Raw genomic sequence first — 27,979 nt, 5'->3', positions numbered from 1 at the left:
AAATACCAACATTATTATTATTATTATTAGAGGAATTAAATTCCCCAAGTTTCCAACACAATACTTAAGAGTTACGACCTGTCAGCTAGACGCTAAATCTGGGGGGGAAAACGTCATTCTTGTGATGGTTACATATTTCCAATATCATGCTTTAATATATGGATAAAAGAAGCAGAGTTAGGTAAGAACCTCACTACTAGCCCACAAGTGCTTATTGACACACATTTTCCTCCACTACTGCTACCATTTAGCAATGCTCTGATGAAAGCAAGTATTCTAAAATATAGTAATAATAATAATGTTGGTATTTGTTAAGCGCTTACTATGTGCCGAGCACTGTTCTAAGCGCTGGGGTAGACACAGGGGAATCAGGTTGTCCCATGTGGGGCTCACAGTCTTAATCCCCATTTTACAGATGAGGTCACTGAGGCACCGAGAGGTTAAGTGACTTGACCAAAGTCACACAACTGACAAGTGGCTGAGCCAGGATTCGAACCCATGACCTCTGACTCCAAATCCCAGGCTCTTTCCACTGAGCCACGCTAGCCTGTGGTACTAGGAGTCCTATTTTCAATTTTCATTTTAAGTCTTGCCACCTGCTTCCTTTTAGCTGTAGGCTAATTTCTTTCACTCTCCTTCTCTCTGCCTCTGGGTCCACACTAATTTGCATGGCGTTACATAAACCTAAACAAACACACATGTTGAGGACTTTTTAAAAAAATGTGTTATGGCATTTGTTAATCACTTACTTAACATGTGCCAGTCACTGTACTATGCACTGGAGTATTAATGTTGGTATTTATTAAGCTTACTATGTGCAAAGCACTGTTCTAGTGCTGGGGTGATACAAGGTGATCAAGTTGTCCCTCATGGGGCTCCCAGTCTTCATCCCCATTTTACAGATGAGGTAACTGAGGCCCAGAGAAGTTAAATGACTTGCTCAAAGACACACAGGCAATCAGATTGGACAGTCCCTGTCCCACATGGCACTTCCAGTCTTCATCCTCACTTTAGAGATGAAGGAACTGAGACACAGTAAAGCCCAAGGTCACACAGCAACGAGGGGAGGAGCCGGGAGTAGACTAGTCTGAAGTGAGTTTTTGGGTTAGTTTGTCCATTCATTCAATCGTATTTACTGAGCGCTCACTGTGTGCAAAGCACCATACTAAGTGCTTAGCACTGTTAGTTGCTCCCAACCGAGAAAGATAACAATAAAGACTTTAATGAAGCACAACTATGCCGTAAAAACAAGCAAAGAAGTGGTAATAGCAGACACTAGAGAGGTCACTGTACCCACTGGCAAAAAAAGTCATACGCTGGCAGAGACGGCAACCATCACCTTGGTGTTAGTAACAACAAATCCACTTGATTATTTGCATCATCTCATCATGTTCATTGATGCACTTACTTTGCAGAGGCGTCCAACAGAGGACCCTAATACCCCCGACTGGGGAGAAAACATTATTACTTATTTCCCTCCACACTTAAGTGAGTCACAAATACAAGGCAATCAGATTGGACAGTCCCTGTCCCACATGGCACTCTCAGTCTTCATCCTCACTTTAGAGATGAGGGAACTGAGACACAGTAAAGCCCAAGGTCACACAGCAACGAGGGGAGGAGCCGGGAGTAGACTAGTCTGAAGTGAGTTTTTGGGTTAGTTTGTCCATTCATTCAATCATATTTACTGAGCGCTCACTGTGTGCAAAGCACCATACTAAGTGCTTAGCACTGTTAGTTGCTCCCAACCGAGAAAGATAACAATAAAGACTTTAATGAAGCACAACTATGCCGTAAAAACAAGCAAAGAGGTGGTAATAGCAGACACTAGAGAGGTCACTGTACCCACTGGCAAAAAAATCAAACGCTGGCAGAGACAGCAACCATCACCTTGGTGTTAGTAACAACAAATCCACTTGATTATTTGCATCATCTCATCATGTTCATTGATGCACTTACTTTGCAGAGGCGTCCAACAGAGGACCCTAATACCCCCGACTGGGGAGAGAACATTATTACTTATTTCCCTCCACACTTAAGTGAGTCACAAATGATAATTTTTTTCAAGTCTTTGTTAAGCGCTTAAGATGCACTAAGCACTGTACAAAGCACTGGGGTAGATACAAAATAATCAGGATGCTCAAAATCCACGCCCCACACGGGACTCACGGTCTTAATCCCCGTTTTACAGATGCGGTAACTAAGGCACAGAGAAATGAGTTGCCCATGATCACACAGCAGACAAGTGACAGAGCCGGAATTAGAACCCAGGTCCTCTGACTCCCACACCCGAGCTCCTTCCACTAGGCCATGCTGCTTCGCCTGGAAAGTGACTTTTTTTTCCCCCCACGATATCCAATTTCATATTTAGAGCATACCTAATAACGGCAATGAGGACCTGGGCCATGATACATTTACTTCTGAAAGGTAATGTTTTTTAAAGGCTGTGAATTTTCTCTTTTGCTGAATGTAACATGTTGAATTACCCAAGAATTAAGGTTTCTCTGAACATGGAACAGATGTTGCATATATTATTCCATTACACAGTTTCAAGTGGAAAGAGCATGGGCTTGGGAGTCAGAGGATCTGATTTCTAACCCCAGCTCGGCCACTTGTCTGCTGTGAGACCTTGGGCAAGTCACTTTACTTCTCTGTGCCTCAGTTACCTCAGTTATTAAATGGGGATAAGACCTGTGGGACACGGACTATGTCGAACCTGATTAGCTTGTAGCTACCCCAGTGCTTAGTATATTCCCTGGCACGTTGTGAATACTTAACAAATATTAAAAAAAAATAAAAGTTGGAATTGCTGATTATTAAGCACGTTGCTACTTACTCAGAATTCGAGCAAACCCAAAGTCACAGATCTTGATCACTCCTTGCTTAGTTATCAGAATGTTTTCAGGTTTTACATCCCGGTGAATGCACTGCAAGAAAAGAAATCCCATTATTCCTCCGAAGAATGAAAAGACACAGTCAACATCCATGAGGATTTCAGATAAGGGAAATCGATATGGGAGTTATTCAAGATCGAAAGAAATTAATTTTGAATAAGGATTCCCCATTTAGACATTTTCACAGTTAAGACATTTTTACCTTTACAAACTTGCCAACCAGAAAAAGAGAGTTCCCAAACTATGGCCTAAGAGGCTATAACCCTTGAGCATGTTTGTGCTTCAGGGAAATTGAGCAAGACAATAGGAAATAGAATAATTAAATTGGCGCCTAAGTTGTCTCGAAGCCAACACACCTACTGCCAGGCTCCATAAGAGTTTCTGATTGGAAACATTTGATATTAAAAGTTTGTAACTAGGTACATATTTGCATTAAGTTTCTGATCATGGTTGACGGAACTCACAGCTAAAAACCCCCAGGGGTAGATGTTGCTGCAGACTTATGAGCGAAAGCTGAAGCTTCTCATTCATTCAGGCATATTCATTGAGCGCTCACTGTGTGCCAGGCGCTGTACTAAGCGCTTGGGAGAGTACAATATAACAATAAACAAACACATTCATTCATTCAGTTGTATTTATTGGGTGCTTACCGTGTGCAGAACACCATACTAAATGCTTGGAAGAGTACAATACAACAATAAACAGACACATTCCCTCTCCTACCCTCCATCCCACTTAACGTGGATTTACTTGACATCATGATGGAAACTGTCACCGACAGGTCGGCCACCACATTATTGATAAATGAATACCACCGAATGAATAAGAGAAGCAGCGTGGTTCAGTGGAAAGAGTCCGGGCTTGGGAGTCAGAGGTCATGGGTTCAAATCCCAGCTGTGTGACTTTGGGCAAGTCACTTCACTTCTCTGGGCCTCAGTGACCTCATCTGTAAAATGGGATTAGACTGTGAGCCCCACATGGGACAATCTGATCACCTTGTATCCCCCCAGCACTTAGAACAGTGCTTTGCACATAGTAAGTGCTTAACAAATACCACCATTATTATTATTATGAATGAATACAAGATAATCGGGTCAGATACAGTCCCTGTCCCACATGGGGTTTACAGTCTTAATCCCCATTTTACCGATGAGGGAACTGAGGCCCAGAGAACTGAAACAACTTGCCCAAGGTCACACCGCAGACAAGTGGTGGAGCGAGGATTAGAACTCAGATCCTCTGACTCCCAAGCCCGTGCTCTTTTCCACTAGGTCATGCTGCTTCTAAAGGCTTAGAGAAACAGGAGATGTATTAAAAATACTTTCCTTTCCATTTACAGACACAAAACAACACGAGACACAGATGAATATAGAAGAAACACTTTAATGTGAGTTTGATACAGAAGCTATTCACAATGTCAGATTACAGGCACAGCTGTGGAACAATCACTTTATTATGCCACGGGCAACCAAAGGGATTTATTTATTAATAATAACTGTGGCATTTGTTAAGCCCTTACTAAGTGCCAAGCACTGCACTAAGCACTGGGGTAGATGCAAGTTCACCTGGCCAGACCCAGGCCCTGTCCCAAATGGGGCTCACAGTCTAAGGAGGAGGGATTAGACTACGAGCCCGTCGTTGGGCAGGGATTGTCTCTATCTGTTGCCAAATTGTACATTCCAAGCACTTAGTCCATTGCTCTGCACATAGTAAGCGCTCAATAAATGCTACTGAATGAATGAAAAAGGAAGGGAAGTATTGAATTCCCATTTTACAGATGAGAAAACTGAGGTACAGAGAAGTTTCCCGGCTCTGACACTTGTCGGCTGTGTGACTGTGGGCAAGTCACTTCACTTCTCTGTGCCTCAGTTACCTCATCTGGAAAATGGGGATTAACTGCGAGCCTCACCTGGGACAAACTGATTACCCTGTATCTCCCCCAGTGCTTAGAACATTGCTCTGCACATAGTAAGTGCTTAACAAATACCAACATTATTATTAATAAGTGACTCGTCAGTCGGAGCACTGTGCTTGGGAGAATAAAATGTACTGGATACATTCCCCGCTCACAGTGAGTTTACAGTTGCAGACAAGTGGCAGAGTTGTGAATCTCTCCACAGGGTCGCACTGCGTCCATTCCTACTTAATTATGAAACTGAATTCCTTCCAGCTGGAGTTAGTTCTGGGGCACAAATCACTCTGTTTTGGGGCTGCTGGCTAAAAAGACCTCTCTTCTGTACATTTGTAAACAAATCACTTTTTTGCTCCATGGTGCACCCAAACCCCCCCCCCCCGGACACGTTTAGACTGTGAGCCCGTCATTGGGCAGGGATTGTCTCCATCTGTGGCCGAACTGTCCATTCCAAGCGCTTAGTACAGTGCTTTGCACATGGCAGGCGCTCAAATTCTACTGAATGAGTTTAGTGGACGTTCCCTCTCACCAGGTTATCACCAAGTTACACACTTTCAAGCAGTTGATAGGAGCCCAATTCTCACTGCCAGGGGCTGGGTTCTGAGAAGAGAGGAAGGGCCGGGCTGGAGTAGTCAGGCGGAGAAGCAGCGTGGTGTTGTGGGTAGAGCACGGGCCAGGGAGTCAGAAGGTCATGGGTTCTAATCCTGGCTCTGCCACTTGTCTGCTGTGTGACCTTGGGGAAGCCCCTTCATTTGGGCCTCGGTTACCTCATCTGGAAAATGGGGATTGAGACTGTGAGCCCCACCCGATTTATCTGTATTCACTCCAGCTCTCCTGGTCTCAGCCAGTATCATTAGACTGAGAAACAGTGAGGCCTAGTGAAAAGAACATGGGTCTGGAAAGTCAGAGGACCTGGGTTCTAATCCCTGCTCTGCCACATACTTGGGCAAGTCACTTTACTTCTCTGTGCCTCAGTTCCCTCATCTGGAAAATGGGCATTTGATACCTGTCCCCCCCCATCCTACTTAAGATCGTGAACCCTGGGTGCAACAGGGACTGTGTCTGACCTGATTATTTTGTATCTTCCCCAGCGCTTTGAACAGTGCTTGCCACGTGGTGAGCACTGAACAAGTACCACAATTATTATTATCAGACTGGAAATATTGGAATTTACAAGTTTTACCCAGGCTGAGCTATATTACATTTTTCATCAAAGCCTCTGGGTCAGTTTGTCAGTTTCTTCCTTTCAGAGCAACGTCAGAGGAGAGACACTCATTTCTCCTAAAAAGAACAAGAGAGCAGAGACATTTTAGATCTCCTTCTGCAAGAATCGGAGGTTATACTAATTTCACAGGAATGCATTCATTTCCAAATTGATACAAAGAGCATAAAGCGCAAATCTTACCATAGTTTTGGAAGGTCGGAAAATCACAATTCAGAAGTGACTGTTCTTGGAGGAGGGAAACGTGTCTGAAAAAGGATCCTTTTTTCAAAGGAAGGGGGTGGAAAATTAGAACTATGTTTTCAAACTTCTGGTGCCCAGGATCCAAAAATCTCTTGGTTCAAAATAGAACTGTAGTTCTTCTGGAGCAGAGTAAAGACGGCAGTTGTTCAGATCTGATCGGGCTCAGCACGGAGCTACTCTGCCACCTGGGGCGGTCAGGCTGGCCAGCTGAAGGGTGTCAGACAATTACCTCGAGGAAAAATTCAACAACCAACACACACACAATCATGCACACCCAGTTGTAAACCCCAGAGGCATCTGGAGTCTCTAGCTTATTTCTCCCATGGCCATTGTATCTGAGCTAGACTCAGTAACACAAGAAAAGGATAGCTTTTTACCTTTACTTTTAATAGAAAACTAAAAATTGAATAATCAGCCACTCTTGGTTTGGGTCCAACTGATGGATGCTTTTTGTAGTAGACTGATGAAAAGTGCAAGCGTTTTGGCATGCCTCAAAAAAAAAAGCAGTCATGTGTTGTGGTCAAAAAATTTTTTAATTAATTTTTATTATTTTCTCAAAGTGGCAGAAATTCCTGTGACCATCAAAATCACTGAATTTCCTCCCCCCCCACACACAAAAATTTTCTTTTAGCCCACAATAGTTGTCCTTGACTCACTGTCCTTCGGATAGTCTAAACTACGCACGATCTACGGCTTCCCTTTTCCACGGAGCCTCAAACTCTATTGCTGGGTCTATAAGCACTGCTCTGCACCAACTCGAAAGAGTCTAGATAGAAAGGTTGAAAGAAGAGTGAGAATTAGTTACTCTGAAGTTACCCTGAAAAACTACCCACTTAATTTACAGGTCATTACCAAAATTACCATCCACGTAGTTACGTTAAAGGTTCTTTATATCGAAACTGAGTAGGTTACAAATTAAATGTCTTTCCCTTCACCGCCTAACCCATCTGTTTCCCGTCTGCTTTTCCCTCCTGTTCTTCGCCCACCTCTCCCTCCCTTATGCTTCAAGTATTGAGGGAAAGTTATTTAAGGGATCTCTGCTCAGAGGTACTCTGAGGAAAGATATTAACGGTGCCGCAAGTTACTCACGTTATGTTTGTGGCAGAAATCGATCGCTTGCAGGGTTTGCCACAAAACACTTTTGATCAGGTGTTCGGCGACCCTAAAGAGAGGGACACAATTCATTGTGACAGTACTTTGGAATAACTGAATGCTATTTAAACCCAGGTCAGGTGGATTTAAAATTATATTGAGGGTTCAAGAGGAAGAAAAACCCCAATATACATTTCTCTATATGCATTATTCTAGATTGCAAACTCCTTGTAGGCAGGGAAAGTGTCTACCAACTCTGTTTTACCGTATTCTCCCAAGCACTTACTAGAGTGCTCTGCACATAGTAAACACTCGGGAAATTTGATTGATTTGATAGGCAACTCCCATAACTATGGCATTTTCCTCTAATGTTCTTTTAAATTCTTCTGGAAATAGTGTAGTGGATTCTCCTTCTGTTCATTCTCCCACTTGTGCAAGGAGTTCCCATTCATTTTAGTAATTCAGGAAATGCTGACCAGGACTTTGCAAATGCGATTAGTCTGTGTGAATATATTTACCAGGCAGCCACCTTTATAGCCTATAAAACAGGTGAACTAAGATTAAATGCTGGGAATCCCAGATTGCAAAACTTTCCCGGGGAAGGAGCTGAAACAGAGAGCCCAAGGAACACCAGAAAGTAAAATTAAGATGAGGTGTTACAAAGAGGCCTTTTCTGCCTGTTTCTTGTAGCTATAAACATTAACGATCTCTTGACATTTTCCACTTTGAAAAAAGGAACGCTTCAAGCATCCTGTCCCGCCCTGCCTCTTTCCCTAAATCAGCATCTCATGGGGAAAGCAAGGTGTGAACTACTGCTGACTGTGATAATGGCTACTACATCTGCCTAATTCGAGTGCATTCATTCGAGTGCTCCTTCTATTGCCTAAAATTGTCTAACTTGTTGCTTGGAACTGAGCATTTTGGAGTACAGAAAGCTGGAAACTCCGCAACTAAGTTCATCCAAAATACCTCTGGCAAGAGAGGCCCTTGTTTTTCTCCAAGTTTTCTTGTGTTCAGGTCAGACTAGAAACCGGTAACTAAAAGGCAGGGTGAACTGATTTCTATAGCGATTATTTAACGGTTAATAAAAAGTGGCTAATTCAAGAAGAAAATGCACTCATCTGTGCCCCTCTTGAAATACAGCCCGATACTCACTCTGCTCTCAACCCCACAGCCCTTACGAACATCTCTAAAGATCATATATTAGAAATAATTTCTCTTAATGTCTGTCTCCCCCTTTAGACTAAACTTGTCGTGAGCAGGGAATTGGCCTACCAACTCTGTTGTACTCTCCCAAGCATTTAGTACAGTGCCCTGCATACAGTAAATGCTCAATAAATACCATCGATTGAAGCAGGGTGGCCTACTGGACAGAGCACGGGCCTAGGAGTCGGAAGGACCTGGGTTCTAATGCCAGTTCTGCCCCTTGTCTGCTGTGTGATTTTGGGCAAGTCACCTCACTTCTCTGGGCCTCATCTGCAAAATGGGGATTAAGTCCGTGAGTCCCATGTAGGACGGGGACTGCGTCCAACCCGATTTGCTTGCAACCATCCCAGCGCTCAGTACAGTCCCTGGCACATAATAAACACTTAACAAATATCATAATTACTGTGGTACTTGGGAGAGTACAACTGCATCAGTAGGCCTAATCTCTGACTTCAAAGATCCTGCAATCTAGCGGGAAAGATGGGCAGTAAAAGAAATTATGGCTAGGAGGAAATACAAGAGCATAACGGTGTGTAGATAAATGCTCTGGGGGTGGTGAGAGTATCCAAGTGCTTAGGTGAAGCACTGAAGCAGCAGTTGGGGAATGTCGGGTGGGAAACTGTGAGATCAATCAGGGGAGGCCTCCTGGAAGTGATGTGACTTGTAAGGGTTTTGAAGTTGGGGAGAGTGATAAGCCGTTGTATGTGAAGGGGGAGAGAGCTCCGGGCAAGAGGGAGGTTGGGAACTTCGGAGGCTGGAGAGATGAGAACGAGGCACATGAGTAGACTTATCTTTAGGCCGCAAGCCATCCTGAGGTCATCTATTCATTCAATAGTATTTATTGAGCGCTTACTATGTGCAGAGCACTGTACTAAATGCTTGGAATGCACAAATCGGTAACAGATAGAGACAGTCCCTGTCCTTTGATGGGCTTACAGTCTAATCTATCTAACCCTCTGCCTCTCAGTCGATTAATCAGGGCTATGTCTTGAGCGCTTACTGTGTGCAGAGCCCTGTATTACGCGCTCGGGAGCATACGCTACCACAGAGTTGATAGGAATGTTCCCTGACCACAACTAGCTTAGAGTTTAGAGAGTCTTGCCTCTCGACAAAGAACCCCGACCTAAACCATCCCTGAGTGACGGGGAATTGATCCTACAGGTAAAGATCACCACCAGTCCCCACCAAATCTTCCCAGGAGGGACGTTATGTCCCCTGGAGAAGGTGAGATGGGGCTGGGGAGAGAAAGCCAGTTCACAGTTCGTATCAGAAAGTGGAGACGGCGACTTCCATACACAAAACTGTGTAAATAATGATAGAGTGTATCATCTTTTTACATTTTGTTCAAGATGGTCCTGCCATTTCCCCAGATCGCTTTCCTTTTCTAACAAACTACAGCCAAATGTTTGATTTTACATTAAGTTTTGAAGTTGAAACATGGCATGTTGATCAGGAGTGAACAATAGTATTGATCAATCCATCAGTGGTACTTATTGACTGCTTACTATATAATAATGTTAATAATGATAATGTTGGTATTTGTTAAGCGCTTACTATGTGCAGAGCACTGTTGTAAGCAGGTTGTCTCATGTGAGGCTCAGAGTTAATCCCCATTTTACAGATGAGGTAACTGAGGCACAGAGAAGTGAAGTGACTCGTCCACAGTCACAAACTGACAAGCAGCAGAGCCGGGATTCGAACCCATGACCTCTGACTCCTAAGCCCGGGCTCTTTTCACTGAGCCACACTGCTTCTCTTATGCAGAGCACGCTACTAAATGCTGGGGAGAGAACAATACAACAGAATTAGCAGACATTCTATTATTGAAATTAACCTACAAAGGGGAAGAATATCAATTCAGAACTTCACAAATTCATATCCAGGGCATAATTTCACAGAAATTTTTAAAATGAGAACAAAGCTTGGAATTAAGAATGGTTTTGGAAGGCAGCAAATGTCCACTGGAGGAATACTGCTCTTGAATCTTCAAGTTAAAATATTTGCCAGTTAAAATAGCTCAAAGTAGAAAATTTTAAAAACATTTAAAAGAAAAAATATTCTTGATAAATATTGTGGAGAGCCATGCGACCTATATTTAAGTATCACACTGCAGAGTAAGGGGTCAAATAAACCACCTTATTTTCAGTATGCACAAAACCCAACAACCAAAAAATTATTTATTAAACACCTACAAGATGCAAAACCCTGTACTATGCACTTTGGGAATTTGCAAAAGAAGATGTGATCCTTATCCTCAAGGAGATTATAGTCTAATGAGAAGAAAATCGGGAGTTTACAAAAAGCCCCACAGGCAAATGTTAAATCCAGAACCAAATATTAACTTGAGTAATTCTGCAGAAAATAGTTCAGACAAAATTCAGTTTGAAGCTAGACAATTGCCTAAAAGATAGGTTACAAAGTTCGAGCAGTGAGATTTTGCTTTGGCAAATGCCTTGATGAAAAGGTTAATTTGTTTTTGCAAACAATAAACCAAATAACTATCTAGATCAATCGATTCAATTTATCAAGCACTTACTATGTGCAGAGAACTATACTAAGCGCTTGGGAGAATGCAATAGGACAGAGTTGGTAGACACGTTCCCTGTCCACAAAGAGTTTGCAGTCTAGAGGGTTTAGATGTGGTTTATCCACACTGTGGATCACCTCCACCTATTTTCCGGAAGGATTAGCTTTGACATTTGAAAGGTTTTTCAAGTACCGCCCAAAAGATGCCGACAAAGGCTGGCAAACGAGGCAGGGGTTGTCCAGTTATCGTACCATTGGTGGGGGAGTTCAATCAATCGATTAATGGTACTCACTGAGTGCTTATTGTGTGCAGAGCACTGTACTGAGCATTTGGGAATGTACAATACAGTTGGTAGATATCAATCAATCATTCATTTATTGAGTTCTTTCTATGGGTAGAGCTCTGTACTAAATGCTCGGGAGAGTGCAATATAATAATAATAATAATGTTGGTATTTATTAAGCGCTTACTATGTGCAGAGCACTGTTCTAAGCGCTGGGGGAGATTCAGGGTAATCAGGTTGTCCCTCGTGAGGCTCACAGTCTTAATCCCCAGTTTACAGATGAGGTAACTGAGGCACAGTGAAGTGATTTGCCCACAGTCACACGGCTGACAGGTAGAGCCGGAATTCGAACCTGTGACCTCGGACTCCCAAGCCCATGCTCTTTCCACTGAGCCACGCTGCTTCTCAGAACATTCCCTGCCTACAACGAGGTTTCAGTCTAGAGTCCTTACAGTCTTGACATGATCCCTGCCCGTCCGGAGTTTACAGACTACAAGTCCTTCCTCTTGGTTGGTCAGTAAAATATAAAAACCGGGGGCCCACCTCATCATTAATCACTCAACCCATCGTGGCCTAGTGCTTGGAGCCTGGACCTGGATCTGAATTCCCGCTCCTCCACTTATCTGCTGTGTGACCTTGGGCGAGTCGCTTCACTCCTCTGGGCCTCAGTTCCCTCATCTCTAAAATGGGAATTAAGATTGTGAGCCCCAGGTGGGACAGGGACTGTGTCCAAGACTAGCTTCTGTCTACCCCAGGGCTTAGAACAGCGTTTGACACATAGTAAGCGCTTAACAAATACTATCATCATTATTATTATTATTATAAATTATTGGGAAACAGCATGGCCTAGTTCCAGTTCCGGCTGCATCCCTGGCCGGCTATGAGACTTTGGGCAAGTCAGTGAACTTCTCTGTGGCTCAGTTTCCTCATTTTATAAAAGGGGGATTAAATACCTGTTCACAATAACCTGCTCCTCAGACTGTGAGCTTCAGGTGGGGCAGGGACTATGTCCGATTGGATCATCTTGTGTCTAGCCCAGCGCTTAGAATAATGCTCGGCACGACGGAAGCACTTGATAGACACCTCACTTGTTATAAATATCAAGATGAGCGAAATGCAGAAGTGGAATGTGTGATCACGACCATGAACAAAACTCAAAAGTATAAACAAGCTTAAGAAAGGAGGCTCAGTGACCTCGAGAGGCACTGGAAAGCAAACAGTTCTGGGTCAGGTACGTGTCGACCAACTCTTTTATGCTGTACTCTCCCAAGCACTTAATACAGTGCTCCGCACATAGTAAGTACTCAATAAATACCATGGGTATTTACTGACAAGCAGAAGACTAAAATCATCCACTTAATGCAGAATGCAGTCTGTCGTAGCGCTCTAAGCGAGTGGCGGTCCATGAAAGGATCAACATCCATGGAGATCAGCGAGGTTATGGATGAATGGTTTCACCAGGAATGAGAGAAAAGGAAGCCTGTTTTTGGACCAGAAAGTGTAAAAACCACATCTTTTGGCTGCTTCACCAGATGGCAATGTCATCACGGCCGCACTCGGTTGGAGTGAAGCGGAGCCCAAGCAACACAGGACTTCGTAAACGAGTTTCAAGATTTCATTGTCTAATATGGCTTTCAGCTGGCCTAAATATATAAAGCAGATGAAACTGAGCTTTTTCGGAAATACTTCCTAGTGAAACTTTAGGACCTGAAAATAAGGGGCAAACCCTCATTACACTCCTCGTGGAGGCAGAGCAACGGGGCCCTTTCAAGATGGACCTGGCAGTTGTGAGCTGGGCCAAAAAACCTCACTTCGTAATAACTGTGGTATTTGCAAAGCGCTTGTTATGTATCAAGCACTGTCCTCAACAAGGGGGAAGATATGAGATCATCAGGTCGGACACAGGCCCCAGTCCCACCCAGGGCTCCCCATTGAAGTAGGAGAGGGAACGGGTAATGAATCCCCAGTTTAGAGATGAGGAAACTGAGTGAAGTGACTTGCCCAAGGTCATCCAGCACGTGGCACGCTGGCAGAGCTGGGATTAGAACCCAGATCCTCCGACTCCTAGGCCTGTGTTTTTTCCACTAAAGCCACACACTTCTATAAGGCTCCTCATTGAACGTCCAATCTACCCGTCGACTACTTCAGCCAAAAAGAAGCATCCTGTGGTTTTCAGGGATTGGTTTCACCTTATAGTCATACTTTCATTCATTCAATAGTATTTACTGAGCACTTACTATGTGCAGAGCACTGTACTAAGCGCTTGGAATGTACAATTTGGCAACACTAAACACTAAAGCACATTTGAGAGCACAGGGACTCCCCAGACACACCGTACTAGTTCTTGCCACTGAGGTTTGGGTGGTTGATCTATCATCTATAAAATGTGAGAGAGCCATTGCTTTCCCCAGGAATAGCTTATGCATAAAGACCCGAAAATTGCTACAAAAATCAGCTCTATAAAACAGTGGACTCACTTTCGTTACGTATCGTACCGAATCGAATCCGGCAAACCACGGCTCTCTCCAACTCTCACGTCCTTTTGAAATCCCCTCTTCTCCAGGGGTCTATCTGGACTAATTTCTCATCTCCCCAGTTTCTGTTCCCCACTTGCCATTTTGCCATGTCCACGACACCCAGGCACTTCACTATTCACATCTTCCCACAGAACACGTGGGAAGCAGCGTGGCTCAGTGGAAAGAGCCCGGGCTTGGGAGTCACAGGTCATGGGTTCGAATCCCGGCTCTGCCACTGGTCAGCTGTGTGACTGTGGGCAAGTCACTTCACTTCTCTGTGCCTCAGAGAACAGTGCTCTGCACATAGTAAGCACTTAAATACCAACATTATTATTAACATATACAGTCGTTCATCGTATTTATCGAGCGCTTACTTTGTGTAGAGCCCCGTACTTGGGAGAGTAGAATCTAACAATTCAACATTCCCTGCCCACAACGAGTTTACGGTCTAGAGGATTTACGGATCTCACATACTCCTACCTGCGATTTATTTTAGTATCTGTCTCCCCTGTTAGCCTGCAAGCTTCTTGACGGAAGCGATCATGTCTACCACTAATTCTGTGCTACTAGCCCCCAAGCACTCAACACTCCTGACGGAGCACAGAATACAACTGTATTAATCTGTAGACTAAGGCGTTACATTTATGCTAGAAAATGACACGATCCAAGACACCAGCATTTTGAAACTGCCCTTTAGCTGATCTGGGTGGAGACCAAACCTGGCCTGAAACATGTTTCATTTGCTTACCCAAGACAGCCGAGATGGAGGCTGAGCAATACAATGGAAAATGTTCTGTGAAGTTGGGAAAATGGAAAAGAGAAATATCATCCAAAGGAATAATAATAATAATAATGTTATTTGTTAAGCGCTTACTATGTGCAGAGCACTGTTCTAAGCGTTGGAGGTCATGAGTTCAAATCCCAGCTCTGCCACTTGTCAGCTGTGTGACTGTGGGCAAGTCACTTAACTTCTCTGTGCCCGTTACCTCATCTGTAAAATGGGGATTAAGACTGTGAGCCCCACGTGGGACTACCTGATTCCCCTGTGTCTACCCCAGCGCTTAGAACAGTGCTCTGCACATAGTAAGCGCTTAACAAATACCAACATTATTATTATTATTATTTCAGGGTCATCAGGTTGTCCCAAGTGAGGCTCACAGTCTTAATCCCTATTTTACATATGAGGTAACTGAGGCACAGAGAAGTGAAGTGACTTTCCCACAGTCACACAGCTGACAAGTGGCAGAGCTGGAATTCGAACCCATGACCTCAGACTCTCAAGCCCGGGCTCTTTCTACTGAGCCACGCTGCTTCTCAGGAACAGATTATACGCGTAATCACTACAGAAGATTATGGAGCAGCGTGGCCTAGTAGAAAAAGCACGGGACTGGAAGCCAGAGGGCGTCGGTTCCAACCCCGGCTCTGCCACATATCTGCTGTGTGACCTTGGGCAAGTCATTTCACTTCTCTGGGCCTCAGTTTACCTCATCTGTAAAATGGGGATTAAGACTGTGGAGCCCCATGTGGGACAGGGACTGTGTCTGACCTGATTTCCTTGTATCCATCCTAATGCTTAGAACAGTGCTTGGCACATGATAAGTGCTTAACAAAGACTATTACTATGCCACACTCATTTCCGGGATGTATCTCCATCTTCTTTAGATAAAAAGGAAAGCATAAAATGCTAGGAGAATCAAGGGAGTTTAATCTGGAACTTTCTGGTCCTCAACTAAATCTGACCTTAACTTCGAAATTTACTATGAGATTTCTATGCTCAAATAGATTTTATATGCTTTTAAAATAGCTAAAACTATTTTGATTTTAAATCTCACAGGGATTTTTCTAACGAAAGCCAACTAGCGTCCTAAGACTTGGACAAACGTTTCTAAGTGATTACCGTGAAAGGAAAATGACCAGTCATAAGGCGGCGAAATACGGCATTAACACTGCAAGGGTTTTTAAATTCACACTGGGGTAAATTATTTGAGTCGCAAGATCACTCACCCGCTTGGGCTTCTTTCCAGCTCATTTAAAAGTGTATGATCACAATACTCAAAAACCAAGTGCATTTTCCGTTTTCTTCTGAATACTTCAATGAGGTTCACCAGGTTAGTGTGTTTCAATTGCTAGAAAAGAGTTGAAATCCAAATGTTAGTAATTTATCCCAGGAGAGTTTCCCTTTGGGGCCTCTAACGAACCTGCGATCCAGGGACTGATGGCTATTAACCAGATCCTACTTTTCCTTCGCTAATATGCTGCCGTAGGATGCAGCTGTTCCCAAATTCCTTAATTCTAAATAAGAAAACAAAGTACTTTCAAACTCCATAACAATGCATCCTCTCCACCTGGCCTACCTGGTTTAATCTACAAGGTATTATTGTACGGTTTTTCAGGTCCCACGGAGAGGCATTTTTGCTCACAACTTTTGGAGTGAGTGGCTTGGGTATTGCTGCCGACTGTTGTGTCCCCAAAGGCGTTATGTCACTGCTTACTGTTGTAGTGTACTTACCCCAGCGCTTAGCCCAGCGTTCCACACGCAGTCAGCGTTCGACCAATACGATCGAACGGACGAATGAATTTCGTTTGTGATTGAGGTGATGGGACAGGGAGAGGCGGGCTGGAGAGGAATAGAGGGAAGACGGGGATAAGAGCCGCTCTCGCACACTCTTGGACTCCTCCATCGCCGCCGAGAAAAGCATCCACGGCACCCTCTGTCCTCCTTCCAGCCACTGAGGGTCCCTGCTTCCGGCATATTCTTCCCTTCCACTCAATCGTATGTATTGAGCGTTTAATGTGTGCAGAGCACTGTACTAAGCGCTTGGAATGTACAATTCGGCAACTGATAGAGACAATCCCTGTCCAATGACTTCCTATGTGACCTTGGCCAAGTCACATAACCACTGTCCCTCAGTTTCCACTTCTGTAAAATACTTGCTCTACCTCTTAAATTACAAGCCCTGAGTGGGACAGGGACTCTGTCTAATCCAATTATCTTGCATCTACCTCAGTAAATGCTTAATGCAATAATTAATACTATTATTGTGCAAAACAGACTAATTAACTAGTAGCTCTAGAGGATTGGACACTTCAAGTGGGTATGTGCTGATAGCCTGGGGGTGAGTGATCCAAGAGGGAGTTTAGTCACCTGAATAACCTCTACCTGGGGTGTAGATCATGCTCCTTTGCTTCGGTTGTTACTGTGGAGGTGAAGAGGGGCCAAGGGGAGAGAGGGGAAAAGGGAGAGAGGAGACGGAGAGACGGAGAGGGAGCGGAGAGAAAGGAAAGAGGAAGAGGAAAGAGAAAAAGGAAAGAGAGACAGAAAAGAGAGAGAGAGACAATTAGAGAGCTGGGGAAAGGCAGTTTTGTTTTGTTTACTTTCCAAATTTGCCAGGTAACTAAAACGTATTTAGGCTGCAAATTAGTTCCCTGAGCAAACCTCATGAACTGATACAGCACTGCAACATGATCCTGTGATTTTAAATGAAGCAAACTACAGAAAGCACTCCTATACAGACCAAGCTTGTTATACAGACAATGCACAGCTGTTTTGGTTTCTAAGGGGAGAGTGAAGGGGAAGTGTGGCCTAATGGATAGAGCACGGGCCTGGGAGCCAGAGGACCTGAGTTATGATCGCGGTTTCACCCCTTGCCTGTTTTGTAACCTTGGAGAAGCCATTTAACTTCCCTGTGCCTCAGTTTCCTTAACTGCAAAAGGGGAGTGCAATACCTGTTCTCCTTCCTACTTAATCTGTGAGCCTCATGTGGGACAAGGTCTACATCTGGCCTGATTAACGTGTATCTACCACAGTGCTTAGAACATTTCTAAGACAAGTTCTAAGACCGTGTCTAAGCATTGTGCTTAGACGCAGTGCTTGACACACAGTAAGTGTTTATCAAATACAAAGGAAAAAAAGGAACTCAAAATGGTGGAGTTCCTGGCAAGAGTGTATCTTTACATATAGCTATTGAACCAGAGGACTGGCAAATTACCCCGTAACTTCCCTTAATAAAAAGGGTTCCAGAGAGTTCCTGTGGGAATTATAGTGAGCTTCACTTCCATATCTGGCAAAATGGTAGCATTTAGAAAGCCCCAAACCATAGCATGGGTTCTAATCCCGGTTCTGCCACTTGTCAGCTGTGTGACTTTGGGCAAGTCACTTTACTTCTCTCTGCCTCAGTTACCTCATCTGTAAAATGGGGAGGGGTTAAGACCGTGAGCCCCACTTGGGACAACCTGATTAGCTTGTTTCTACCTCAGCACTCAGAACAGTGCTTGGCACATAATAATAATGATAATGTTGGTATTTGTTAAGTGCTTACTCTGTGCAGAGCACTGTTCTTAGCACTGGGGGAGATACAGGGTCATCAGGTTGACCCTCGTGAGGCTCACAGTCTTAATCCCCATTTTACAGATGTGGGAACTGAGGCACAGAGAAGTGAAGTGATTTGCCCACAGTCACACAGCTGACAAATGGCGGAGCCGGGATTCAAACCCATGACCTCTGACTCCCAAGCCCGGGCTCTTTCCACTGAGCCACGCTGCTTCTCTCGCTTAACAAATGACATTATTATTATTATTATTATTATTATGGGGGAACTACAACAGGATTTCTGTATGGAAAAGTATTTGCGAAACAGCATGGACTAGTTGAAAGGGCACAGGGTCAGGAGCGGGGAGACCTGGGTCCTAAGCCCAGTTCTACTATTTGCCTGCTGTGTGACCGTGGCTACTTCTCTGAGACTTTTTCCTCAACTATGGAGTGGGGATTAAATCCCTATTATCTCCCTCCCTTAGACTGTTATTGATCTTACTCAACCCTTATTGAAGGCCCACCTCCTCCAAGAGGCCTTCCCAGACTAAGCCCCCCTTTTCCTCATCTCCCACTCCCTTCTGCGTCGCCCTGCCTCGCTCCCTTTGCTCTTCCCCCCTCCTAGCCCCACAGCACCTATGAACATATGTGTCATTTTACTGATCTGTAGCGATGTCTGTCTCCCCTCCTCTAAACTCTAAGCTCACTGTGGACACGGAATGTCACTGTTTATTGCTGTACTAGACTTTCCCAAGTGCTTAGTACGGTGCTCTGCACAAAGTAAGGGCTCAATAAATATGATGAGTGAATGAACAGTATCTTCTCCAGAGCTTGGTACAGTTTTAGAACATTGTAAGTACTCAACAAACACCACGATCCTTGTTACTGTTATTGAAAAATCACGCTTCTCTCATCTACTGGAATATTTTGAAGGAACCATTTAGCAGATGAATAGAAGGAACTGGTAGGCATATTTAATCACTATAGTAGTGATTATTACAGTACTTGTTAAGCGCCTGCCATGTGCCAAGCACTGTTTGAAGCACTGGGGTAGATACAAATTAATCACGTTGGGCACAGTCCCTGTCTTACATTGAACTCACACTCTTAATCCCCATTTTTTACAGTTGGGTTAACTGAGGGCCAGAGAAGTTAAGTGATTCGCCCAAGGTCACAAAACAGACAAGTGGTGGATCCGGGATTAGAACCCAGGTCCTTCTGACTCCCCGGCCCGTGCTCTAACCACTAAGTCAAGCTTCTTCTCTAAGACAAGAGAAGCTTTCAAACCAAGGGATTTTTAAAGGACAGAGCAAATCATAGGATCTGAGATAACGTTCTGAAACAGAAATCAAAGAAGCAGAGTGGCGTAGTGGATAGAGCCCGGGCCTGGGAGTCAGAAGGACCTGGGTTCCAATGCCAGTTCCGCCACTTTTCTGCTGTGTGACCTTGGGCCGGTCACTTCACTTCTCTGCGCTTCGGTCACCTCTTCTTAAAATGGGGATTAAGACTGTGAGCCCCATCTGGGACAGGGATGGTGTCCAACCTGACGACCTTGTATCTACTCCAGCACTTAGAACAGCGTCTGGCACCTAGAAAGCACTTAAATACCATAAACCCCCCCACCATCACGGTGGTACTTGTTAAACAGGTACTATGTGACAGGGACTGTATTAAGCACTGGGGTAGATAGAAGATAATCAGGTTAATCACAGTCCCTGCCCCTCAGAGGGTTCACGTTCCCTCCTCATTAGATCCTGTTGCTTCCCATAGGAAAACTGACAGGGAGAGAAAACAAAGCGTTGGAATAAACAGCCATTTCTCAGAGGGGAAAGGTGTAAATAATGGAGTACCCCGAGACCAGTGGTAAAATGGGTTTTGTTCCGCATCTTCTTAAATGAGCTGGGAGAATGTGCAATGACATCTCCAAGTCTGCAGGTGACATTAATCTTCTCCAGATGGCAGAATGTCGTGAAAATGAAGATAAGCTCCAGGGAGAACTCGGAAAGCTGAATAATTAAGCCAAAAAAATGGCAAATGAACTGAGATGTGAACAAGTGTGAAAAACCTAGAGAAAAATCATGCAAATTACATCTAAGTGATGATGGACTCGGGGTTGTTATCACTTCTCAGGAAAAAGATCTTGAAGTCACTGTTAACCAACAATCAGTAACAATAATAATTATTATTATGGTATTTGTTGAGCACTTACTACGTGCTGGGCACTGTACTAAGCACTGGGGTGGATACAAATATATTGGGTTGGATACAGTCCCTGTCCTATGTGAGGCCCACAGTCTCGATCTGTATTTTACAGATGAGGGAACTGAGGCCTAGAGAAGTGAAGTGACTTGTCCAAGGTCACTGAGCAGACACTTGGTGAAGCCGGGATTAGAATCATGACCATCTGATTCCCGGGCCCATGCTCTAATTATAGTAATAATAATAATTGTGGTATTTGTTAAATGCTTACTATGTGTCAAACCCTGTTGTAAGCACTGGGGCAGAAACAAAATCATCAGATTCCAAATGTGACTCACACTGTAAGTAGGAGAGAAACATGTATTGAATCCCCATTTTATAGATGAGCGAACTGAGGCCCGGAGAAGGGAAGTGACTCACCCAGCAGGCAAATGGGAGAGGTGAGATTAGAACCCAGGTCCTCTGATTCCCAGACTGGTGTTCTCTCCACTAGGCCCTGCTGCTTCTCCTGAAACAATTGGTCCCTCCTAATTAGACTGTGAGCCCCATGCAGGACAGGGACCTAATTAACCATCCTAATTAACCTGTACCTACCCCAGCACTTAGAACAGTGTTTGACATGTAGTAAGCACTTAATAAATACCATGAAAAAAGGTAAAAATCAGCACCCAAGTACTGGAAATTATCAGGAAGGGGTTAGAAAATAAATCCAAAAAGAGGTAGAGTTTTGCCACTATCCAATCAATTAATGACATTTATTCAACACTTACTGTATGCAGAGCACTGTACTAAGTGCTTGGGGGAGTACACTACAGTAGAGTCGGTAGACATGATAACTGCCTATAGTGAATATAAAGCTACAACGTGTTTATTCCCGGTTACCGCTTCATATGAAGAACATAATCGAGCAGGAGAAGATGCAGAAAAGAGTGACTAAAATGATCACGGGAATGAAGGGACTTCCTTAGAGAAGCAGTGTGGCTCAGTGGAAAGAGCCCGGGCTTGGGAGTCCGAGGTCATGGGTTCGAATCCTGCCTTCGCCACTTGCCAGCTGTGTGACGGTGGGCAAATCACTTCATTCCTCAGTGCCTCAGTTATCTCATCTGTAAAATGGGGATTCAGACTGTGAGCCTCATGTGGGACAACCTGATTACCGTGTATGTACCCCAGCGCTTAGAACAGTGCTCTGCACATAGTAAGCGCTTAACAAATACCAACATTATTATGAGGCAGACTCAAAGGATTAGAATAAATAGGATTGATGGTCTGATTGATTGCTCAGAACTTTTCAGCCTGGAAAGACACAGGCTGAGAGGGTCATCGACACTTGCAAAATCAAGAGGAGTGAAAACAGAGAAAAAAATATGGAATTGTTGGTTCTCAAACATCAGGACGAAGGGACATACATTTTGGCTGACGAGAATTAAGTTCACGACAAATGAAAACACTTCTTCATAACAACAACTGGCAAGCACAAGGAATTCATTACCAGAGGAAGTTGGGCAGAGGGAAAATATCAAGGGGCTCAAGAGGGTTTACACAAATTTTTGAACAAGTGGTCCATAATATGTGTTTCTTTTTTTAAAAATGGGATTTGTTAAGTGCTTACTATGTGCCAGGCACAAAGATAAAATCTAATCAGGTTGGACACAGTCCCTGTTCCACACGGGGTTCTGTCTTAATCCTCATTTTACAGAACGAGGTAACTGTGGCACCGAGAAGTCAAGTGATTTGCCCAAGGACATACAGTAGACCAAGTGGCAGAGCCAGAATTAGAACCCAGGTCCTTCTGACTTCCAGCCCCCTGCCCTATTCACTAAGCCACGTTATTTCTTGTGTTGCCAGGTGGTCAGCTGTGGAGGTAGGGGGATAACATGAGGGACTGTTAGAGAGTAGATCTCTTTTGCTATCAAATAGTCATTTCGCTTCTCTGGGCCTCAGTTACTTCTTCTGTAAAATGGGGATTAAGACTGTGAGCCCCACGGGGGACAGGGACTGCGCCCAACCTCATTACTTTCTATCTACCCCAGCGCTTAGTACAATGCCAGGCACAGAGTAAGCGAACAACAGGGACCATTCAAAAATGAGAGTTGTGATTTTAATAAGCAGCGTGGCTCAGTGGCAAGATCCCGGGCTTGGGAGTCCAAGGTCAGGGGTTCGAATCCCAGCTCTGCCACTTGTCAGCTGTGTGACTGTGGGCAAGTCACTTCACTTCTCTGGGCCTCAGTTACCTCATCTGGCAAATGGGGATGAAGACTGTGAGCCTCACGTGGGACAATCTGATTCCCCTGTATCTACCCCAGCGCTTAGAACAGTGCTCTGCACATAGTAAGCGCTTAACAAATACCAACGTTATTATTATTATAAGGCTTCCAAGATGGGGAGAGCGATCGTCTGGGGGATATGAAGAGGAAGGGCCTTCTGGGCCGGAGGGAGGATGTGGGAGAGGGGTCGGCGGTGAGATAGACGAGCCCAAAGGACCGCGGGTAGGCTGGCACGAGAGGAGCGAAGAGCTGGTTTGTAAGAGGAAATCGGCACGGTAGGAGAGGAGGAGCAACCTGATGGAGTGATTTAAAACCAGTGGTAAGGAACTGTTATTTTGTCTTCAGTTCAATCATTACCCTCGGAAGGATTAGTCTCTCACTGCATTAAATGCCCTGAATCACCTCTAGTTCATTCATTCAATAATATCTATTGAGCGCTTACTATGTGCAGAGCACTGTACTAAGCGCTTGGAATAGACAAATCGGCAACAGATAGAGATAGTCCCTGCCCTTTGACGGGCTTACGGTCTAATCGTGGTATCTGTTAAGCGTTTACTATGGGCCAAGCACTGTTTAGTTCACTTGCGATGGCCGTTTTCACTGAGCGCTCCTACTGTAGCACTAGCAGCATTTATTGAGCACTCACTGTGTGCAGCACCGTAGTAAGCACTGGGAGGGAATAATAATAATAATAATAATAATGATGTTATTTGTTAAGCGCTTACTATGTGCAGAGCACCGTTCTAAGCGCTGGGGTAGATACAGGGGAATCAGGTTGTCCCACGTGAGGCTCACAGTTAATCCCCATTTTGTAGATGAGGTCAATGAGGCACAGAGAAGTGAAGTGACTTGCCCAAAGTCACAAAGTTGAGAAGTGGCGAAGTCAGGAGTAGAACCCATGACCACTGACTCCCAAGCCCGGGCTCTTGCCACTAAGTCACGCTGCCACTCTACATCCCCCAAACCATCACGTCGCTGTTCTAGTTAAAGGATTTTTTTTTCTATGAAATGTGTGGTTCCTGGACATAATAGGGTCCGATTCTGCGGCCCTTCAGTTCACGACGTTAGGCTACCTCTGCTTTTCGATCTTGCCGCTAATGGCTGTTTGGCTCAGTACTGCGGCGTTGCAAGAACACACAGACACTCAAAGTATCGTACGGCAGGGGCTCGGAAGCGGCACCGCATCCTAACCGGCGCCACGTCAAAGCGCCCGCTTTTTCTTCCTACACGGACTCGTTCTCGCGCCAACCGGGGGAACCTGTTATACTCAGAACAGATTTAATAATAATGTTGGTATTTGTTAAGTGCTTACTATGTGCCGAGCACTGTTCTAAGCGCTGGGGTAGACACAGGGGAATCAGGTTGTCCCACGTGGGGCTCACAGTCTTCATCCCCATTTTACAGGTGAGGTAACTGAGGCACCGAGAAGTTAAGTGACTTGCCCAAAGTCACACAGCTGACAAGTGGCCGAGCCGGGATTCAAACCCATGACCTCTGACTCCAAAGCCCAGGCTCTTTCCGCCGAGCCACGCTGCTTCTCTAGATTTCCGCTGGGGCCTAATTATTTCCCCTGTGAGATCTCCGGATTGTTAATGAAGACACGTGTTCTAGCCGACGGGGATCTAAAAGCAACGGAGGTTCAGGAGACTTACTGGGCATGGGGTGGGAGGAGGGGGAGAGGGAGGCGAGGGATTTTTACCCACTGAGAATCCACCTTTCCATGGTATCTAATGAGCGCTTACTGTGTGCAGAGCACTGTATTAAATGGTTGGTTGAGTCAATATGACAGAGTTGGCGGTCACTTACTCTTTTACCCACAGTGAGCTAAGGGTCCAGAGGGCAGGGAGAGAACCACCTTTAGGTGTTCCAGTTCACCGTATGACAGCCTGATTTCCCTGACGAAGGAAAAATCGGGGGAAGGCACTTGCAGATAGGATGAAGAAAGTGTATCCCCGCGGAATCTCCCAAGAATGCCTCAATTCATAACACGACATTACAACCTCACATCGCGATACCTCCATATCAGGACATTTAATGTTCTCAAATGAAAACGCTGTACCTTTAACAGGCAGATTTCTCTTAATGCTATCTTCTTAACAACAGGATCGTCTTCTGATTCCACGAACTTTTTAATAGCGACGACTTGTCCAGAGTTCTTGTTTCTGCATTTGAACACGACACCATAAGAACCTTGTCCAATCTTGGCAAGCTTCTCGTACTTTTCCATTCTACGTGAGGAGTCGGTTAAATTGTCTGTCCAGCTGTTTCTTCTACAAGTTACCCCTGGAAAAAAAAACAAGTTTGTTTATTCAAATAATGAGGTTTGGTTTGATTTTCCTAAATAGGTCTCTCCCCCTTTAGACTGCAAGCTTCTTTTTTTAATTAAAGCAATTTTAATGATATTTGTTAAGCGCTTACTAATGTACCAGGCACCGTACTAAGCGCTGGGGTAGATACGAGCAAAGAGGTTGGACACGGTCCCTGTCCCACGTGGGGCTCACAGGTTTAATCCCCAATTTACAGATTCCCAGAGAAGTTAGTGACCCGTCCAAGGTCACCCAACTGACAAGTGGCAGAGTCCGGATTAGAACCCGGGTCCTTCTGACACCTCGGCTCGGCCACTAGACTACGTTGCTTGTTGTTGTGGGCAGGGAAAGTGTGACCTTGAGCAAGTCGCTTCGCTGATAATAATGTTGGTATTTGTTAAGCGCTTACTATGTGCAGAGCACTGTTCTAAGCGCTGGGGCAGATACAGGGTAATCAGGTTGTCCTACGTGAGGCTCACAGTTAATCCCCATTTTCCAGATGAGGGAACTGAGGCACAGAGAAGTGAAGTGACTTGCCCACAGTCACACAGCTGACAAGTGGCAGAGCCGGGATTTGAACTCATGACCTCTGACTCCCAAGCCCGGGCTCTTTCCACTGAGCCACACTGCCCCAATTACCTCATCTAGAAAATGGGGATTAAGACTGTGAGCCTTATGTGGGACAGGGACCGTGAACATCCTGGTTAACTTGTATCTACCACAGCAGTTAGTAATAATAATTTTAATGGTGTCTGTTAAGTGCTTACTACGTGCCAAGCACCGTTCTAAGCGCTGTGGTACATTCCCCGGCACATGGTAAGCGCTTAACAATTACCATTAAAAAAACAATAACCAAAAAAGGTTGCTTCCCTGCCGCATCGCTCTTCTCAGGGCCCCTTCTCCCGACACACCCTGTGCATTCCGGGCCGCGAGGATCGAATTAGACCTTGAGCCCGTCATTGTGCGGGGACGGTCTCATCTGTTGCCGAATTGTCCATTCCAAGCGCTTAGTACAACGCTCTGCACACAGTAAGCGATCAATAAATACGATTGAATGAATGAATGAATCTAAGCCGCTGCAGAGCGATGGACTCTCTCCCGCCCCCAAGACAACCAAGTGAATCTTCCCGGAATCTTCTGCCTTCCCATTGCAATTCCCAGAATCCCTTCTCTCAGCACACCCCAATCATTTAGAGAAACAGCGTGGCTCAGTGGAAAGAGCCCGGGCTTGGGAGGCAGAGGTCATGGGTTCTAATCCCGGCTCCGCCACTTGTCAGCTGTGTGACTGTGGGCAAGTCACTTCACTTCTCTGGGCCCCAGTTCCCTCATCTGGAAAATGGGGATTCAGACTGTGAGCCCCATGTGGGACACCCTGATCACCCTGTATAATAATGTTGGTATTTGTTAAGCGCTTACTATGTGCAGAGCACTGTTCTAAGCACCGGGGTAGATACAGGGTCATCAGGTCGTCCCACGTGAGGCTCACAGTTAATCCCCATTTTCCAGATGAGGGAACTGAGGCACAAATAAGTGAAGTGACTTGCCCACAGTCACCCAGCTGACAAGCAGCGGAGTAAGAATTCGAACCCATGACCTCTGACTCCCAAGCCCGGGCTCTTTCCACTGAGCCACGCTGCTTCTACCCCAGCGCTTAGAACAGTGCTTTGCATCATTATTGCATCATCACAAATGCCATCATCATTATTATTATTATTGTTCCGGGCCGGGAGGCTCTAGGTCACTGCAGAGCGCTCCTTCGCCAAGACGGCCAAGCGGATCCTCCAGAAACCTGCCGCTTTCCCCTCCGGACGGCCAGGGCTCGCAGCATCCTCCTTCGCTCGACCGCCACGTTGCCTCCCCAGGCGCCTGCACCGACTTTCCTCTCCGTCACGAAGGAAGCTCCGTCCTTTGCCTCTCACCACCCCGGAGGGTAAAGACGAAACCAGCCGCGACCTAAGGCCGCGACCTAAGGTCGCGACAAATCCTCAGGAAGACTGTGGTGGCTGGAACGCCCTCCCTCCTCACCTCCGCCAAACTAACTCTCTTCCCCTCTTCAAAGCCCTACCGCGAGCTCACGTCCTCCAAGAGGCTTTCCCAGACTGAACTTCCCCTTTTCCCTCTACTCCTTCTGCTGCCTCTCCGCCCCCCCTTTACCTCCGCTCTGCTAAGCTCCCTTTCCCCCCTTTTCCTCTGCTCTTTATTACCCTATTTATTTGGTTAATGAGGTGCACATCCCCTTGATTCTATTTATTGCCATTGTTTTTGTCTATCTGTCTCCCCCGACTAGACTGTAAGCCCATCAGTGGGCAGGGATTGTCTCTATCTGTTGCTGAATTGTACATTCCAAGCGCTTAGTACAGTGCTCTGCACATAGTAAGCGCTCAATAAATACTATTGAATGAATGAATGCTACTCATGGTTGACTGTGGCTTCTGAGCTGTGAGGAGTTCGAATCCTACTCCTCCAGACTCAGGATCCTAAGGCTCTTTGTTTCGACTCTGGGCATCTCTCCGTGCCTTTATGTTGCCTTTGGGTTGCGTTTCGTCGCACGTGTCCGTGCCAGTGCCCTCTCCCCCTTTATATTTTTTAGATCGAGCCCTCTGAAGGCCCGAAACCATGGTTGGTTCCCACCTGTGGATGCCTTCCCAGCGCTCAGTACAGTCTCCGCACACAGTTCCTGTTAGAAGCAGTGGATGTGTACAGCCCAAGCGCTTAGTACAGTGCTCTGCACATAGTAAGCACTCAATAAATATTATTGAATGAATGAATGAATGAATGAAAGAAAGAGCCCGGGCTTGGGAGTCAGAGGTTGTGGGTTCTAATCCCCAATCCGCCACTTTGCAGCCATGTGACTTTGGACAAGTCACTTCACTGGGCCTCAGTTCCCTCATCTGTCAAATGGGGATGAAGACTGTGAGCCCCACATGGGACTACCTGATTGCCCTGTATCTACCCCAGCGCTTAGAACAGTGCTTGGCACATACTCAGCACTTAAGAAACACCATT

General features: G+C 45.2%; 1 protein-coding gene across 1 annotated transcript in view; it reads right to left on the bottom strand.

Moving 5' to 3' along the window:
• CDKL4 (cyclin dependent kinase like 4) overlaps nucleotides 1–27,979 on the bottom strand; it is a 59,464-nt gene that overhangs the window by 26,707 nt on the left and 4,778 nt on the right. Inside the window, exons 3-6 of the mRNA XM_029066185.2 lie at nucleotides 24,727–24,950; nucleotides 15,900–16,021; nucleotides 7,361–7,433; nucleotides 2,837–2,927 (exon numbers count right to left, since the gene is read on the bottom strand). Of these exons, the coding sequence (XP_028922018.1) occupies nucleotides 2,837–2,927; nucleotides 7,361–7,433; nucleotides 15,900–16,021; nucleotides 24,727–24,950 (510 nt within the window). The remainder of the gene's footprint in view (nucleotides 1–2,836; nucleotides 2,928–7,360; nucleotides 7,434–15,899; nucleotides 16,022–24,726; nucleotides 24,951–27,979) is intronic.

This window comes from Ornithorhynchus anatinus, chromosome 1 (genome assembly GCF_004115215.2).
Source record: "Ornithorhynchus anatinus isolate Pmale09 chromosome 1, mOrnAna1.pri.v4, whole genome shotgun sequence".
Taxonomy (NCBI): domain Eukaryota; kingdom Metazoa; phylum Chordata; class Mammalia; order Monotremata; family Ornithorhynchidae; genus Ornithorhynchus; species Ornithorhynchus anatinus.
The sequence above is the reverse complement of the archived record's forward strand: the minus strand, read 5'-3'. Positions and strand labels throughout refer to the sequence as shown.